The 19,075-nt window shown below is 29.1% G+C and overlaps 2 protein-coding genes across 2 annotated transcripts in view; one reads left to right on the forward strand and one right to left on the reverse strand.

Moving 5' to 3' along the window:
* LOC111690719 (separin) overlaps positions 1-19,075 on the forward strand; it is a 77,752-nt gene that overhangs the window by 17,030 nt on the left and 41,647 nt on the right. The gene's annotated exons all lie outside the window — the stretch shown is intronic.
* On the reverse strand, positions 640-7,386 carry LOC111690714 (protein lin-28 homolog). The gene is made up of 5 exons (XM_023453253.2): positions 7,142-7,386; positions 1,581-1,693; positions 1,404-1,515; positions 1,159-1,343; positions 640-1,101 (listed from the first exon to the last, which is right to left on the reverse strand). The coding sequence occupies exons 1-5, from the start codon at positions 7,254-7,256 to the stop codon at positions 1,006-1,008; spliced, it is 621 nt and encodes a 206-aa protein (XP_023309021.2). The 5' UTR covers positions 7,257-7,386; the 3' UTR covers positions 640-1,005.

Below are 19,075 nucleotides of genomic sequence, written 5' to 3' on the forward strand. Positions count from 1 at the left end.
ACGCTGGATTTACTATCTTTGGACAAATATGAATCGGATCGTTCAAGATCGTAGATCAAATTTTCATGGCTAACTAAAAATGGAAAATTTTTTACCTGCTTCTCATAAATAGTGATAATTATAAATGAAAGAGTAGCAATTACAAAATGCTTCCTAAGTACCAGTTCTGAATATGAAACCTGGGTCTTTTAAAACACATAATAAATTTTACTTTAATTTCTATAAAAAGAATTTGAAATTCTTCAACAATCTAAAGTATTTGGTATAGACATGTCAATAAATACGATAAATTGCAGTAAAAGTTTAGAAGAAAAAAATTCTAAAATGATTTCTTTTTCTTAGTATGACACTCGACATACAAAGAAAAATATCATAATGGATTGAAAATGGATTTGAGCAAATACAAAAAAAAGTAAAGAAATAACTTCAACTTCTTTAAGACAAATATGTACATATGTATGTATGTACAACAAATGAATGTATGTATTTATGTTTCATACATAGAAATATAAAAGTTTCATTTAGAGTTTTTTAAACTTTTGTTTTAAGACTTTTAACACAGAATACAAACTGTGTATAGGGAAGTTGATTTGTAAAAAAGAAATAAGTTTTTAAAATATAAATAACAAAATATTTAAGAAGAAAAGTCTTTTATTAAGTAAAAATAATTTAAAAAACTAAAACTATTTATTTGCAAAACTCTTACATGTATATACAAACTTTTTACTAAAAATATCTTAGTTTTGGGGAAATATTGAGGTATGTGGATTTAATATGGAACTATATTTGTAATTTTTTACTTTAATCCTGAGTTTTAAAAATTTATATTATTATAAATCATTTTACTGTCTTATTAAATATCTACTAAAATTATAAACTAAATTGTACTTTGTATATTTAGCCTCATTTTTTCTTTTGTTAGATTAGCATTAGACCACAAAAAAAGAATTGCCAAAAGTTGTACTAAATTTCCATTATCCTTTAAAATTTATCTATCAAATAATGTTATCTGCCTTCACCTGGCTGGTTATTTGCTTCATTTTCACTATTAAAGGAATGTTCATCTTTCGAGGAATGTTGCTGAGAGTTGTTGGAGGAATTCTGCAAAACAAATTTTTAATAGAATCATAAAAAAGTAAAATATTTTTAAAAATATACCTGTTTGGTGGGACAATTGGCAAATAAATGATCATCTTGTTTACACAAATGACAGCGTTTAGGCTGTGGTCCCAAATGACATTTCGAAGCAATATGATTAGCAAATTCACCACAATTATAACAGCGTACACGACGATAACGTTTTTTGGTACGCGGTCGAAAGGTACTGCCATGACAATCGGAACCTTTTAAAAAAGTAATAAGATTTAAATTGTTGAAATATTTGCTTTATTAATTTAACTTACCATGACTTCCCGATACTCGTGTAGCCTCTAAACCTCTCTCTGTTAAATGACATTCAAATTCCACATCTTCTTGTTCTCCCAATGAACGAAAACCAGTCATTTGTATGACACTCTGATTATAAATAATATTTGGGTTAAAAAATTATAGTTTTCAATTCAAATGAAAGCTTAACTTACTTGGTGTACAAATACTTCCTGACCACCATCATTGGGTGTTATAAAACCCCAACCTTTGGCCACATTAAACCATTTGCATTTGCCATAACGAACACCTTCGGTTTCATAAGGTTCTGAAATTATTAAATGAAACATAGTCATCATTTTTTGAAAATATATAAAACGCACTACATTTGTATGTAAAGTTGTTAGATCTTACAATGTTGGCAAAACAAGTTTCTTACAAGCATGTCAACTTACAATTTTTGTTTGCAACATTGTCTGCATTGCTTTTCTGACAACGTTGCATAACAAAAAAATTTAAAAAAAAATAATTAACAATTGTTAAGCTACGGTTGTCAAATCATCCGGCGTTGAAAGAAAAATGTTCACAACAACTGCGTGAATTTACAATTTTTGTCTCGCAACGTTAGAAAAAATATTATCAATATATTGTTAAACAATAATATTGTCAGTCATTTAACAACCGTGTTAATACATTACTTCGCCATTGTCAGATAATTCTATGACAATTTTTATAGTCAGCTTGCGAATTTTTTGCATGGAATCATTGTTAGATAAATGTTTTCTATTGACAACACAGTGTATCATACAACAATCTGACAACAGTGTAAACTAACATTTTTGTTGGCAGATAATTGTATAGATAAAATTGTAAGGTTTTCTTACAATAGTCTGAACTGACAATCTACCTGTTGAAAACAATTTTTCATGTTGAGTGCATTGTCATCACATTGCCAGATCTACCAACGTTGGAATATTTGACAACCGTGTATACGTAGCTTTAAACATTTTCTGAATATTTTTTTTTGCAAACGTTGTAAGATCTGACAGCCACGTTTTAGAGTTTTAACTACTAGTTCTTTTGGAATTTGTTATGTAATTCTTTTTGGATTTCTAATTAATTATCATTTGTAAAAGAATTAATTTCAGAACTATTCGCATGAAATATATGTTGACTATAAATATAACGTTGGATTAGTTTCAAAGTTAATAGTTTCAATAAAAAATCATTGATCTCAATAATCTTTTCAATCCTGTCTCAATCGTATTATCGAAAGATATTTGTCCCATCTGACATAATTGGCATAATAAGACTTAAATTAAAAATTGGACCTAAATCACAGCATACGTTAGCGCATAACCTTTGAAGAAACTTTAAAAGTTTCTGAGTTCCGATTTGGTTTCACCGCAGTTGGTTTTGAAAAATTTTTACTTTTGGTCTCGTTTTAAATTCATTTACAAATCATGGAATACTGGAATGTTTAAGTAGTCAGTCAACTTGCTTGTTTCTATTCCCATGAAACTACTTACGTGACTAGTAGCTTTTCAATTACTTTCCCCTTATTAGACCACCTACAATTTAATCATTTCAAAGTTCTGCCTACATAATTCGTATTGAAGGAATGAATTTACTACGTAGTACGTCTTGAAAAATATTTTGTTATTTTCATTTTATTGTTTATTTTCGTTTTCATTTCATTTCGTTTTTGTTTTGTTTATTTTATTTTGATTACATTGCTTTTATAGCTTTCTTTCTTTATCGTCTCGAACAACAACATATTCTCACGTTTGGAAAAACATACATTCTACACATACATATATTACGCATTTAAACCCAACAAACATATTGATTTCGTCTCAAATGAAATTAAAAGTTATTTAAGTTTTAACAGTTTTAAAAAAATTTGATTTAAAAATTTTAAATAAATATGAATCTAAACAACTTGTGTTAGTGTTCCTGTTAAACTGGAGATCCTGGGTTTCATTCTCAACAAGGACACTGATTTCTTCACATTCGATATACTTTTAAACTTATTACTACTTAAACAACTTTTCATATAGTTTGCAGACTATGATATCATGGACCCATAGAGCACATATTTAGTGAAAAAATTGGACCTCAGCTCTAGTATATAATACTACATATTTATCAAATTAACACATCATTATTGATTTTTTGAGAAAGTTGTTCACTTAAACCATAACGGAATGAGTTTACTTTAGATTTTTACTCCACACATCAATGTTTGTTGGGATTAATCATTTATCAGGCCCCTACACTCACTCACATACCACATATTCAGAGATCGTAAGTGGCGTCGTTATCAAAATAAGATTGCCTCATTCAAAACACTGTGTCCCCGACAAACGAGAATTTATTTAGTGAATTGAATGAATTTTGAACATTTAAATTTGAATGCTTGTATGAATGGAATGCGATGCAGATGGAATGTTGTTGCTAGTTACTGTGTATATGAGAATAGATAATAATGTTGTTGTTCTTGTTTTGGAAACACAACTAATTCAAGTACACATGTACTACCACTAACAATGTCTTTAAAAGTATTAGAAAAACTTTAAACTATTTGATTGAAATCTATCTTTCCTACTTCCCAACAAAATCCTTTCTTTCAAAAAGACAAACCCCAAAACTTTGTATATTCTTACAAATAAGATACACATACACACGGTGGCCTAAACATAATTTTATTTTATTTGTTTTAATTAACTAGCTTCTTGCTCATAGATGGATCAGTGAGTGGTTGAAAGCTTGTTAGAAATAAAAAACGTGTTTGTTCTAATTTTTTTCTTATTATTACAAACAACGTAAGCTTTTTTCTATGTAGTTCTTTTTGTTATTGCTTTCATAGTTTTGGGATTAGTATTAGAGAAATAAAACCAGTTTGTGTGTCTTAAAAGAAATACGCAGCTAAACACGCATATCGTTCATACGTACATATATATTTTTTTGGGAGTCTATCGGTGGGAATCTGTTTCGTTTCGATAGTTTTGTTTGAAAATAGAAAAGAACTGAAATATGTATGTAGTTTGTCATTTACATTTGAGTTAAATTTAATTTGTCTCTGTTTTGTTTATTTCATTTAAGAAATCTTTATGATGATCATGAGCTTGTAGATAGAGAACTGTGTTCTTGTAGCCATCTTGATTCCTGTATTAAGGGAAACGGATGAGTCTCTTTGTTCGCACGGTAGTCTGAATAATGTGAATATTGTTTAACAAGTTAATATTAATTAGTAATATTTGATTTGCATCTATTTTAAAGATTGAAAGTAGTTAAAAATTATTTATGTTTTTTAAGATCCTTAAGGAAAATTTTTGAGTTTTCTTTTTGTGAGGATCAAAATTTTGGATTATTCTTTTAGATAATCTTTGGAAAATTTTTACATTTTTAACAAGCATATTCATAAATATCTATATGTTTTAGAGGGGACTCTGGCCTTACCCAGTAAAGTATTTTCAAATTTTGGTAATGAGTATTGTAGGTAATGTAGTTATTTCATACATTACTTGGCAATGAGATGTCGTTATCAATAACATAAATTAATTGATTTGAATAGAATCTGTAGTCAATTGTCTATAGCGTATGTCCAATAAGGAATTATGTAGTTATTTTTTCTAACCGTAGTCGATTTTGGAATTTTTTCAAGATATGTTTATAGGTATTTACATTTGTGTGGAAACCATTCTAGGTAAAATGATAAAAATACTTTTTAATGTGGCATTGAGTAAGAAAATACACTAGCAAACTTAAAAAATAATTGTAAAACTAGTTTTTAATCCAGAAAAGTCGGGTAATGAGATTTGTAACCAGTTATTTATTGGTCATCGTCGAACAAAAATAAGTAGTTATTCACAAAAAAGTAACTACTTACACTTTTCTCCTACTTACCGGGTAAGCAAAGATTTTGCTGGGTAGTTACGGATTTAAGATTTTGTTGGGCATATAAATAAGGCCAATCAATTTCTAAGATATCTCGAAGGGAGATATTCTCTCAAATATGACCATGACATGATATTTTAAAAACCTGTTATGATCGATAAACTCTGAGGCCGTATTCCGATCCTTTAGAAAAGTATATGTATGTACTTTGAACATTAGGTCTTGAGTTTTTTTAATAATGTAAACATTAATTACATATTAAAAATTTAAAGCTTGTTCGGACTCGTATTTATAACTAAGCACTTGGGCTTGGTGTTAATATGGATAAGAAAACTACAAATATAAATGTAAATTTAATATTACAAGAGCTTTTACAAAACTACACTTAATGTCTCGAAAGGTTTCAGATCGACTAAAATAAAATTTTGGATTGATTTTAAAACTCAATAACTTTAAGTCATTATAAATTTTTTGATATTTTTAAAACATTACCCTTGTGTCGATCAACCTAATCGATCCGCAAGTAATATGTTTTAAAACGTATATGATGTCCATATTTTGGGTTTTGTGTCATAACCCTAGTGCAGATAAGTTGTTTAATAAATTTTTTAAAAACAATATGTTACAAAAGCTATAAAATTCAGTTCTTCTGCAAACTCAAATTTCAATTTAATTTCATTTTTCTCATCTTAAGCTTAAAAATTAAAGAACGATTTTACTACATAGTTAGTTTTAAAGAAGGATTAATGGGGCCCTGTTGTGAACTCCTTAACACAGAGAGATTTTTTTAACAAATCGTTCGAAAAAAATATTTATTGAAAATCTATTTTTAAGCGAGTTATTTAATGTTGTTTCCTACTTGATTCAAATTTCATGTACATGTGTAGTTAAATTTAACTATTTTTCTTTGAAATTATCTTTTTTTGGTGAAATGTTTTGAGTTCTGAAATCAAGCCCAAAAATTACTCAGAAAAGGCACAAAAATTACTAACATAAGATACGAAAATTACACTAAAACGACCCGCATTTGAACTCAATCTAAATCAAACAAATGGCTGGAAATAGATACAATTATGAGACGAAACTGACTAGAAGTGTGCTCATAAAATAGTCTTTTAGAAGAGTCACGGGTTGGTTAAATTTTTTTCCAACGAATGATCAGAAAATGAGCTCATATGTGATCATTTTAATCGTGAAGAAGAGATCCAAAATTTCGAAAAATGCTAGTTGGATTAGCACTTTCATTCAAAAAATGATACAACGAAACCCCTACTTAACGTACTTCTATAACCACTCCGAAATGGTTTAAATAAGAATTACTGAATTTTTTTGAGTGTATATAATCTACCTAAAATTGTTTATGTCGTGCTTTTTCGATCCATTTCTTTTTAGCACAATATTATGTTTTCATATAACTTTCCTTGCTATTGGGATTTATAATATAAATACAATATTAGGATAAACTATTTAACTCTTATATTTACATGCATTTTCTCTTATACAAAATCATGATCATTCTCTCAACTATTAAAGATGCATATAGAAAGACATGTTTCTATGATTTCTAACCCCCATTACTATTATCTAGCGCTAGAGTGTGTGTAGTCATAAATTCTATTTCTGGATAATAATTTAAGGGATGATGATAATGATAAAAAAATATTTTTCAACACATTTTGCAGTTTGAATTTTCTTACTCAAACGAACCAATAAAACAAACAATACTTTTTTGTTCTTCAATAAAAAAAAACCTATACAATAGGAAGATATATCTTATTGGTATTTTCTAAAAAAATGTGAATGTTTTTTATGTGAGTGTATAAATAAAAAATTCTAAGACCTGTTGATGCAACATAATAATTTACTATGTACTTACCTATTGGAGGTCTATTAGATCCCATTGTGTTTTGTTGGAGTGTACTGTCATCAAAATTGTTGCCTGCAGCACCATTATCATTTTCCATATTTGTTTGATTATTTGAATTGATCATGTTGATTGATATAATCTTTCTTTATATTTATTATTAATAATTCTTTTAGTTTTATTTTAAAATTCACTTTAAATTTGTAACTTTAGTTAGTTGCTGTTAAATTTTTATATGTCGTTTTTTTCAATAACAAATATTTGGTTTTATCACTTAATTGTTTGTTACAAAAATTTGTGTTTTTTTTTGGTTATTTATTTCGTTTTGTGCGTGTTTGTTGTTTTCTTCTTTTACTATTCGTTCTATCCGTTTTCTAATGCACACAAATGCTACGCATGACGCACACTGACATACTGACGTTTAGTTATGTTTAACTATTTCTAAGAACCCCCGAAAAAAAGAAATAAAACTATGGGAAATATTTAAAACTAGCAGCAGCAGCGGCTATGGCAATAGCAATAGAGCGATCTACAAACATAATAAGAATGAAAGGAAAAAACAGCAACAACAACAATACAATATGTAGAAAACATCAACATTTTATCAATACGCAGTTTGCAGAGAATTTATACATATAAATAGACACTCATACACACACACACACACACGCAAGCATAAAAGAACCCGAAATTGGAATCCACGACCATTAGAAATAGTACATACAGTATCATCAAAGGCATCAACATCATCCAAAATTACAATAACAACAAGAACTCAAGTAATAAGAAGAACAATTACATGGAATAGGGCTCAGTATTTCTTTACTTACTTACTTACTTCATTCATTTCTTTATTCATTCATCTAAAATACATTCATTTAAACATCTATGGTACTTATGATACCCCAATAGTTCTGGGCCACTGCCTCGAACTTTCTGTTTTGTCGATCATTTAGCTTTAATATATTTAATATTTCAAAACCCCAAAATATATTTGATTTTTAATAACCAAATAGTTACCCGCAGACCAGAAAATTTAAAGTCTACCTCTTTTATGATCTTTCGCATAGAAAGATTTTTAACCTTCTAAACCGACCATAGTTTTCAAATGGTTGTCGTGGTTCTGTGTATTGACAGGGATATCATCGAAACATAAGACAAATTTATTCCTTATATTCCCTTTATCATCCAATTCAAATTCACTGAAAAAGGTGAAAAATAGGATTACATTTTTTATAGATATTGGCCTTAAAGAAAGGTAATCTATGGATGTCCCTGATATAGACTCTGGGATTATTATGAGGACTTTGACGAACGGTTGAGAACGGTCCTGTTTATATATGAACTTTTTGCTTCGAAATTCAATTCGCCAACATCAAGTTTTGTCGAAAAATGTGTTTTTTTCCTTTACCTGAGAAATTTGGCAGGAAACGTCGCTCATGTAACTCTAAGGATTTTGATACTATTTCGTGAACCATTTTAGTGATCAAAAAAAATATTCGGTACGGTAAACACACTATACTTTTATATCATATCGGAAAATTAGAGCAAATGCCAGTAGGAATTCGCTGCCACACGGACAGACTTGAATAGGGGAAAAAAGTTTACCTAATCATAACACAAGCTTCCAAGCAGAAGTTCAAGCAATAACAGAAACGTGAAAATTGGATTGAAATAAATAATATATTTACCGACTGTCAAAAGGCAATCTGGCGATATCAGGTGAAAGAATAAAACCTAAGACAGTATTGGTTTGCATCATATGAGTACCAGTTCATTCGGGAGTAGTTGGCAACAAAAGGGCGAATGTAAATGATTTAAAGAGAAGGGAAATCGAGATAGTTAACCTGACGAACACAAAACCATTCGACACATTAAAACTATGGGTGTGAGAATCCCATAAGGGCACAGAGAATAATTAAACGGTGGGTAGAACAACAATGATTCTATTGGGTTACCCTGAAGAGAGCAAGACTGAGTAAGATTGGAGTTAGTATGGTATGTATTCTGAGTGCACATACAGGATTACGAATACATCTACATATATAAAAATTGACGTGCGGATTCAGGCAAATGTAGAGTATTTAGAGAAGACAGTTAAACTCTAGAGCACTTTCTTTGCCACTGTCAGGCATTTGTTGAAGTGAGAATCTTGAATGTGACGTTATTCAATGAACACTATTTTTTTCATAAAAAGAAGCGTACAACAGGCCCCATAGCTGTGTAGCGTAGTTGTATTTCTTCGGATTTGACCAACTTAACCTAGTTTCGTATTCTATGTCAATAGATCTCTTCCTGTAACCAGTTAAATAGCAAATAAAAACCATTAATTAAGTGCAGTCCCCCAAAACTGTTGGGTATACATTTGTACACGTATGTGCGTTTGCTTTCTAGTGTAAATGTTTTTGTTAGCTGTTTAGTAAAATGCGTATTTAGTTGGAAAATAAAAAAACTATTTATTTGAGAAGATTTTTTCTTGAAGGGTGCTGCACCCGCTATAATAAATAAAAACATAAACGACAAAAAGCTTACACAGAAGTATTTACAAATACACATAAACAATTAGTAAATAAAAATATATTTTCTCAATTTTTATATAGTAAAGACACAAACCTTGAAAGCTATTTAGCTCCAGCACAACATTATACGTATCTCAATTAGGATGGCTCCTTATTTTAATATTCGGAAAATGTGATAAACTAAAGTAAAAAGAAAAAAAGGCCAGATTTAAAACTGGGCTTTGGACAAAAACAAGGAATCCAGTGAATAATTATTTGGAAGGTAGGGCAAGAAATGGTCGAAAAGTAGGGAGCTAGATAAAACTAATATTTTAAAATTTAATTTTATTTTGAAAAAAATTTCGATTTTATCGTTATGTGCTTAGATTTTATACATAATATTTATATACTTCTCTATGTATTAGTTGTTCATATTTAAACCCCTATTGCTTACTTCCTATTGGCTAATCATTTTTTAGCAAATTAAAAAACTGATTGATAAAAAATTGCAATAAAAAAGTAACACATAATATTTCAACCACAATTTTTCTAATATGCAGCATAGTGTACAGTGGCAAACAAAAGTGCGACAATTCAATAAGGGTGAATTATAAACAGAAAACTTAAATATGAACCTTTTTCGAAATTTTACAAAAACGTTTTCAATATATTTTTTTTTTGAGAAAATTTTTGATAGTCACTATGCATTTTACACACACCACTATTTTGTACATAGTGTTGCAAATGTGTTAAAAACATCCCTCCCTATTTATAGATAATGCAACTTATAGTGTGCAATTTGCAAATAATTGACACGTGCCATTTGTTTTGCGAGAAATACATAATCAACCCCTCTTACACAGAGAACTGTAAATATCATCTGTTTTTGTTAGATTGCACATGTATGGATCTCCTGCCAACTGATTTATAAAATATTTTAGATTTTTTTTTTTTTTGAAATTTAAATATTTAAGTTTCAATTGACTTTATGAATCATTCCCGAAAAAAATGTATCAAATTATATTTTTTTCAAAATTGTTGGTCCAACAAAAGGCTTTTCTCAGAAAAATCTATCAATTTAATTTGTTATATTTATCAAACATCTTTAAATGTCCAAAACTTTTCGATAGATTGTCGATTTTCCACTTAAAGTTTTACTAAAAAACAGATATTCTATAAACAATTTAATTCTTGTCTAAAAATCAGGTTTTAATAAAAATCTGGTTTTTCACAAAACCTATGATTTCACTCGATCCTCAATCCAATTTTTCGTAATTAAATAAAATTTTAAAAACCGAAAGATTACTATTCTATTCTAATACAAAATAAAGACTTCTTACTAGACCGCCCCATTGTGCTTCTTATACGCCGGTGCGAATTTTTTTTGTATGGTGCAGATGGTCCAAGTACAAGAATTTTACTCAACTTCTATATTGCACATTCTACCTATAGATCTGCATACAATGACCATCAAGAACATATGGACACGCTTAGATTTGAGGCCTACTACCTCTAATCTTGAATAAACCATCCGACTATATTTTATTTTATAGTGTTTTTAATGTCAGAGTTTTCCTTAGGAATGAGTGTTGTATGGGTTAACTTACCAATTAAATATACTACCAGAATCTTTTACAGATGATTCTAAAATGAACTGCGTCATTGGTTCTAGTGTCCTCTGTTAAGAAGCTGGGATAAGTATCTCTCATTGCCTTCCCATCAAAAGTAGTATTTTTCAGGCTGAAATATTTGCGATCATGTCAGCCTGTAGGCTGCTATACGATCTCAAGCAAGAATAATTTCTTTTTTTAAACTCATACTCTACCACTTCCCTATAAGTTAGACAAAAAAGTAAGGATCTGTTAAAGCTGGGTCAACTGTCTAACTTTATCCTTGTTTGGGTCCCTGCACATATGGAGATGAACAGGCAGGATAGCTTGCTAGAATGGGATATGTTCTTAATTTCTCCAACGCCGTTTCAGGAGCAACTCTGTTTCTTCAAACGGCAAAAAATAGATGGAAAAAGGGATCAAGTTATTATGGCTATATTTCAATGAGTAATGCGCAAAAAACCATATAACCCTAAGAAGGGGGATATATCGCCGTTGATAGCAGGCACTGGATACTAGGCAGACATGCAACGATTACTGTCGTAGTTAAAAAGATAGTGGAAAAGAAGAAACGGTCTTCCATCTTCTCTGTGAATGTCCTTCTCTAAGAGTAACAGTAACAGTTTTCTTGGCAGTTTGAAATAACTGGGTCTTAAATAACATCTTGAGATTTCTCACAGCTATAGGCTAGAAATAATACAATACTACATCTGAGTACAGTGGTCTTGTCAAAACGGAGTCCCTTCAAGTAGAGTGACTGTTCGCTCGCAGTGAACTACTACCAAGACCGTTAGTTCGATATAACATGTAACGTTTAACTGATTTTCACTATAAAAAGTGCGATATTTGTAAATAAATTTCATCAAAATTACAATAAATATTCGATTAGAATTTAAAAGAAGAATCGTAATATCAGGGTTCACTTAATAGATCATTTTAAATTGTTTAATGTTTTTAATTGAAAAAAAAAACACTTGAATTTTCAACGATTGTTTTCCCTTATCAGATCTAGTTTTAATTTCAAAATGAGAAAACAATAAACAAAACATCTAGTCAACAGATCTAGTCAATACAATTCGCATACTGTTTTAATAACAATTATTTGATATTTTAAAAATTCGCTTTTTTCTTTCTCAACAAAACAAAATCACCGGATGCATTTTACTTTCATTGTCTTCATTATGACCAGTGCCGTAAGTGAGAGCCATGTGCTATTGAAATTGTGGCCCATTTAATATGTGAAATAAAAGTAACAATTTGGGATAAAAAAACTAGATCAAATTAATCCGCTTTAAATGGAACATACAATAAACCCAAATGGGGTTTACGAACAGAAAAAAAGAAATTGTAACGAGCGACTAAAATTAATACGCACAAATACATACTGATGACTAGATGCCATAGCGGACGGTCCAGTATGTTGTTGGTGTTTTAACTAATCATCCATCCCTACATCAGAATTAAGGGTGCAAACATGCACAAATTATAACGCGTGCCAATAGGAGGGAGGGAATAAATAATAGAATGAATGACTGACTGAATAATAATTGTATGCAAAAAAATGCATCCAGCTGTCTTTTCCAAACACCATGATTATAATTCCAAACATGTTCAATAAATGTTTTGGGTATTTTTCTTTATGTTTATCAGGTCCATTTAAGAACAAAAGACCTGATGAAAACAAAATAATTTATATGTTTTGCTGTTTTTTAAGCCGACACGATAAACATCAGTATACTTTTTTATTATTATTATTATTATGTATTTGTTTTATTGTAGAGGATTGCAAATTGAGATTTTGTCATGATTTTATTAATGTTTGGGTTGTTATAAATATTTGCATACGTTTTGCCCCCTAATGGGCAAAACTGACCAAGGATGTTGATGTTGAATGATGTTTTGCATTGTTGTTATGTTGTTGATAATTGACACATGATTGACATGTCGTAGATTTCAATGTTTAGTGAAGTGGCAATTAATGTAAATTGACAGTTTCTAATATTTTAGTGCACTACATATATTTCCCAGTTGCAATCAATTGTAGTGAGCGTATTCAAATGGATTATTGACACATTTATGTATATCACGAATTTTATCATTTCGAGTTTTAGTTGCATATGTTAAATAACGATAAATTAATAATATTTCTATTCATTTCGATAATTTTTAACTAAGTGCTGAAAGTCTAAATGTCATATGTCTTGATTGAAAGTTAAAGAAATCTGAAGCTGAAGTTTCTCGCAATGTAAATCATAAAGTTTCGTATGAAAATTAAAACATAATTTTTATAATTTTGAACTTTAATATTTGACTGACTTTAAAATTGAAAATTGACTTCGAAAGAAAAAAATGTTTAATACATTGTATTTCGAAAGCTTTTTTTTCCAATCGAAATAGGCAGTAATAACGCATGTTTAAAACTTTAGTTTGAAAGCAACAAAGAATAGCAATTAGAATTGAGCAGTGTTGAGTTTAAATCTGATTTAGATTTTTAAGAGCACATCAGATTTTCGAATTTCATTCGTCCGAAGTTGAAAAAAACAATTTTTTTAATTATGTAGCGTCCGAACAGAATTAGTTCTGTTAGAAATTTTTAATTTTTGCATTGGTTCAGTGGAAATGAGATATGATATATAGTTAGTTCACTAATAAATAATTGTTGTTCAAAAATGTCACCCTCTTAAGTAGTTCTAGGGAAGCTTTAGAAAACTAATACGTTTGGGAAAAGTTCTAGTTAAATTCTAAAATTAAATAGTTACCTAAGAACTATAGTTCTTAGTTAAAATTACGAGTTTTTAAAAGTAATGGCGATAGCATTTATAGTAAGATTATCTTAAAGGGTTTAAAGCGGTTCTGTTTGCACTCGTTTTAGAACTATACATTTTTGAAAATTAAGTTATATTTCCTTTAAGTAAAACCTGTAAATTTTATCTCTGTCTCAGGAAAAAAGAGGTTCTACCACTATCTACTTCTAGTCCGCCGGAACTATAAACTGGTGATGTCATTTCACTTCTCGGCTAATCCTTAAAATTATTTGACATGGTGTCTAACCAGAGAACGGCATAATCCGATAATACGGGTGGCCAGTTGCCCGCAGGACTATGCCTTGGCTCGTTAGTTGATTGAATTTCCTTCGTAATCCACGCAATGGGTATTGCTTTAACCCAAATTCGCGGGAGAGTAAGATACAGTTAAAATACTGATGCAATATAAAGTCTATAATTCGTGATAAGTTTGTTCATGCTGCCGGCAACAACTAAGCGTTGGAAATGAGTTGGTAGTATACCTAGAGTAAGTCTGACATATGTTTTTTTCTTATGAGTGTGTCGGATAAATGAGAAGTATGTAGAATGGTGCATTCCTGTGTGTAGCTTAATTTACGATTACGTTTCTAAGTGCTGTTGCCGACTCAACAGAGGCTTCGTAGTTGCGCAGTTGTAAACGGAAAATATGTTTTTGCTTCTCGGAAGTTTAGTGGCCAGAGATAAGATAGCTCAAGTACTTGAGCAAAGTGGTTTCACCCAGTGGTTGCAAAAGGAAATAGCCCAACATGGCCGTGAAATATTCCAACACGGCAGGTGTTCACGTAAAGCTTTTCAACATTAACTTGTCACTTTATGTATTAGAGGATATAGTAGTCTATAAACTAGACAATAGAGTATTCTATAGATTATTGAGTTGTCTAGTTTGTAGAATAGTCCAAAACTAATTCGTAAAATAGAAAAGCGATAGAATGAAAAAATATTTTTAGGAATTCTGTTTGTTATTTAATTTTGTCTGGTTGTAATCTCCAACAAGATTTTTTACAAAATCCTCTTCCAAAGCTTAAAAAAAAATTTGACACAAGTCGCTAGGTAGTTCTATGAACTTTGTGATAAAAATACAATTTCTAAATATTTATTTCAGTAAAGGAACATATTTCAAAATTGTACTAAATGTCTCATCGAATTGTACCAACAAAAAGTACAATTTTGCCAACCCTGGTTTCAATATTTGCTGGTTTGTTTTAAAGACATTACTTTTTTTTGCTGTAAACTGGGCATTACTTTTGATTGTTTGTTTTTGATAGGTAGGGTTGTTGTATTGAATAAGCAATGTACTGCTGATGACAAGGCAGTTCATGCTAAAAAAGGTTTTCTCAAGTAAACTGACTAAAAAGTTTAAATAACTTTCCTTAAACTTTTTTTCCCATTAGAATCACAATCGAATTAAAATAAGTATCTGTAACAGTTTCGAATAAAACAAACGTTTTCTTTTTTTTTTGTAATGATTGATATCAGTTTTTTTCTCATTTCAATTTGATAATATAAGCATTTAAAAAAATAATGAAAATTAAAAAAATAAAAAAAAAACAATATACAAAGTAATTAAATATTAAATTAATATTAAATTTAAATTTTTCTTACAATAGCTGGTATGATATAAGTATAGATTTTTTTGTTGAAAAGAAAACTTAGCAAAATAACCAATTAATAATTAAATTTTTGTTCTTATTAACAATCAAATCATAATTTCTTTTAAATTTTGTATCAATTATTATATATCTAATATATGTATATAAATTATTTATATGTATGTATGTGTTCATTATCATTAATATCAAAATTTTTGTGTATTTTAGTTTATTTAAATTATAGTTTTTATATTTTTGTTTTTTTTAATAAATATTAAGCATAAACTTATTATGTTTAATGTTTAGAAAGGGAAATCATTTAATAACATGATCTCTCTTTTGGATTAATGTATATTATATACAAATTGTATTCGTTATATGTTTATATATATATATGTTACTATAAGTATATCTATATACTTATATATTACCATATGTATTTATGTATGTATTTCTGTAAGTTTAGTAAATCAGAATACAATTCTTATGAATGAATGAATGAATTTAAGCATTAAGAATTACGGCCACTTTAATATTGTTGATTGTGTGAATAAATACAAGATATAAATGCAAATATATTTGCCAAATAATTTTGCTTATAATATAATTTATTTTTTTGTTTGTTGTATATGTGTTTTTATAATTGTTGTTAAATTATAACTTAATTTGTATAATTATATGAAATATTTACATATTTATGTATATTTTTGATAGAAATAATAGTTTTTTTATTATTTCAATATTAGAAAAAGAAAAAACTAGTTTTGAATAATGTTGCATTTAATCATGTCGTTTTAAAGTAGGAATATTTTAACAATTTTCTTAGTTTATATTCGATTTGATTCCATAAACATCAGATTTTGCTATCAGATTTAATGTAAATTTTAAATGATATATAATTCTATATACATAAATTTTAAAAATTTTGACTATTCGAAATAATGACTATCAGTCCATGTCATTGGTTATAAACTTGTTTCCAAAATGAGAGTTTTTTTTTCGAAGAAAAGTTTTCCCTACTTAAATCGGGTGGTTCTTTGTAAGTTCATGATAAGATAATCTCTATACTTAATTTCTTATAAACAACACTCTGTCGACGTGACGCAATAATAAAAACTTGGATAACAATGGCTTAGTCTGCGCTAAATCTGATTATGGTTTTTGAATTTCCCCATCAAATTATTTTATCCCGATTTTGTGTTCCTTAGGGCGGGTTTCTTACTCCTCAGTTAAACTAGGCTTAACTTGCTGTTAGATTAAACTCGGACCAAATTTAGGCGGACTTTAACCGATGATTGTGTTTTTCAGTTTTAGATTTAAGCTCAGTTAACTTTGTTAGTATTGCCAACTTTTCACTCAAAAACATAAACAATGAACAGTTGTTTTTTGCAAACAATACTTTTGTAAAATGGGAAATTTTGGAAAAATGTTAAATAAACATTTAAAACAATAACAAATAAAACAAAACAAATCAGAAAATTGTAATTTACTTAAAATATTAAGTTTTTGTTCTCACTTATAACTTAAGTTTAATTTGCCAATTACACTCAGTTAAACTAAAATAATATGTTACTTTACTGATAACTGAAAAACACGAAACATATATTAAACCAGGTTTAACCAAAGAATGAAAATTATCTTTATCAGAAAAACTCGCCCTTAGTTTGGTAATATTAATGACGTCATATCAAAGCAAATGCACTTTAATTTTAAATATGGTCGGCCATGTCCAATTATACATTCATACTTGTTTCATATTTATATTTATTGTTTTAAGCCTTAGATTATGATATCTCGAAGAAGGAATATGATATAATGTTTTATTACAAAAACTTGTTTTTAATCTTTAGGACATGATATATTGAAATACATGCAATGACAAAGAAATTCTGAGGAAAGATTCGTTTTTTTTTGTGTTTGGGTTTGTTTGGTCTCAGTAACCTTTGGTCTTAGAAAAACTACGATAAGACGAACAAGCGAATAATCCAGAAAGGATTTACACTCTTACGACTAACAACCTTTGGTACATTTCTATGATATGTGTAACAAAATTGGACTCAAACAATTAAAACTGTTTTACAAATTGAAATTTTCGACAAAGATTGAATGGTGCTTTGGATAGGATTGCAGAATTAAATGACTTTTTTCCAATATCATGCGAATATAGCTCCTCTATATTTCTTCACCAACCATGGGGCCTTATCAAATATTTTAAAATAATTTTCTTTCTTGTTGCTTTTAACATTAAGCTTTGTCTTCAATCCAAGATCAGCGATCATAGTCTCAAGATTTTGCAAACAATCAAACAGCATTAATCCAGAGAAAGATGCTAGTCTATTGACTTAATGGTCTTATTTAGTGAAGGCTGAATGGACTAGTACACTGACTAATGAACTAAGTTAACTGACTGAAAAAGTCGATTTGAAAAAGTAAAGATTTTGTACAATCGGAATCAAATTTAATTTGACATCTTGGTTCACACTGAGCAATTTTTTTTTATTTAGATGAATGATATTTCTTTCTATAAACTAGTCTATTGTGTAGTTTAGACTACTCCACCTTCAGTCCTTGGAGAGACAAGGACTAAATGGTCTTATTTATTGACTAGTCTAATAACTATTCTATTCAATAGAAAAGCCTATTAACTATCTAATGAACTAATGTCTAATCTATAGACTAGTATTTTGTCTAGCTCTATCCTCTAGACCATTGAGAGACAGTAGACTGTCTATTGACTAGTCTAAAAGCTAGTCTATTGACTAAATTGTCTTATTTTTTGATTAGTCTGACCAATCTATTCTATGGAATAGCCTATTGTCTAGACAATGGACTAGTACATTGTCACCCAAAAATGCAAAAAGTTCTTTAGAGCAGCGAAAAAGAAGTTAGTTTTCTGACTGGTTTTAAATTGTTTTTTATACATTTGAGAACAGAGTAAAAGAAAGAGTACAATTAAGCTCAATTGAGAGATCCATTGCGTTTCGCTGGTTTAGAATTAAACCGAATTAATCCATTAATCAGGATCAGTTAGTTAAGGGCACTTTATACGATCACACTTTACATAAGTAAAGTCTAATGAAAAAATAAAATGAAATTCCATCTGTATATCAATAAAGAGAATAAAACTTGTATAAAACAATAACAAAGTAAGATGGAAACAGCTGTTTAACTTTTTTTGTATGTGTTTACATAAAAATACCTTCCTGATCTAATGCGACCTGTTAAGACGGCTTTAGCAGAGTGTAAAAAACGAGGAAAACAAACCAGTGGTGACCATAAAGATATTGATTTAACTGAGTGTAAAGTTAATCAAAAATATATCGGTGTTACAAACTAAAGATTTCTGTCTTATTTTTTTTGGAAATTTCATTAAATTTTGTTAAATTTGGAATATATTATAATGGACTAAATGCAATATTATTCAAATTCGAAATATTCCTTTTTC

The sequence above is a fragment of the Lucilia cuprina genome, chromosome 5 (genome assembly GCF_022045245.1).
Source record: "Lucilia cuprina isolate Lc7/37 chromosome 5, ASM2204524v1, whole genome shotgun sequence".
NCBI classification, from domain to species: Eukaryota; Metazoa; Arthropoda; class Insecta; order Diptera; family Calliphoridae; genus Lucilia; species Lucilia cuprina.

Excerpts from the sequence above, each read along its gene's own strand:
- LOC111690714 (XM_023453253.2), bottom strand. The coding sequence starts at position 7,256 with ATGATCAATTCAAATAATCAAACAAATATGGAAAATGATAATGGTGCT. Across the intron at positions 1,344-1,403 it reads ACGAGTATCGGGAAGTCATG|GTTCCGATTGTCATGGCAGT; the intron begins GTAAGTTAAATT and ends CTTTTTTAAAAG. Across the intron at positions 1,102-1,158 it reads CCAATTGTCCCACCAAACAG|AATTCCTCCAACAACTCTCA; the intron begins GTATATTTTTAA and ends TTTGTTTTGCAG.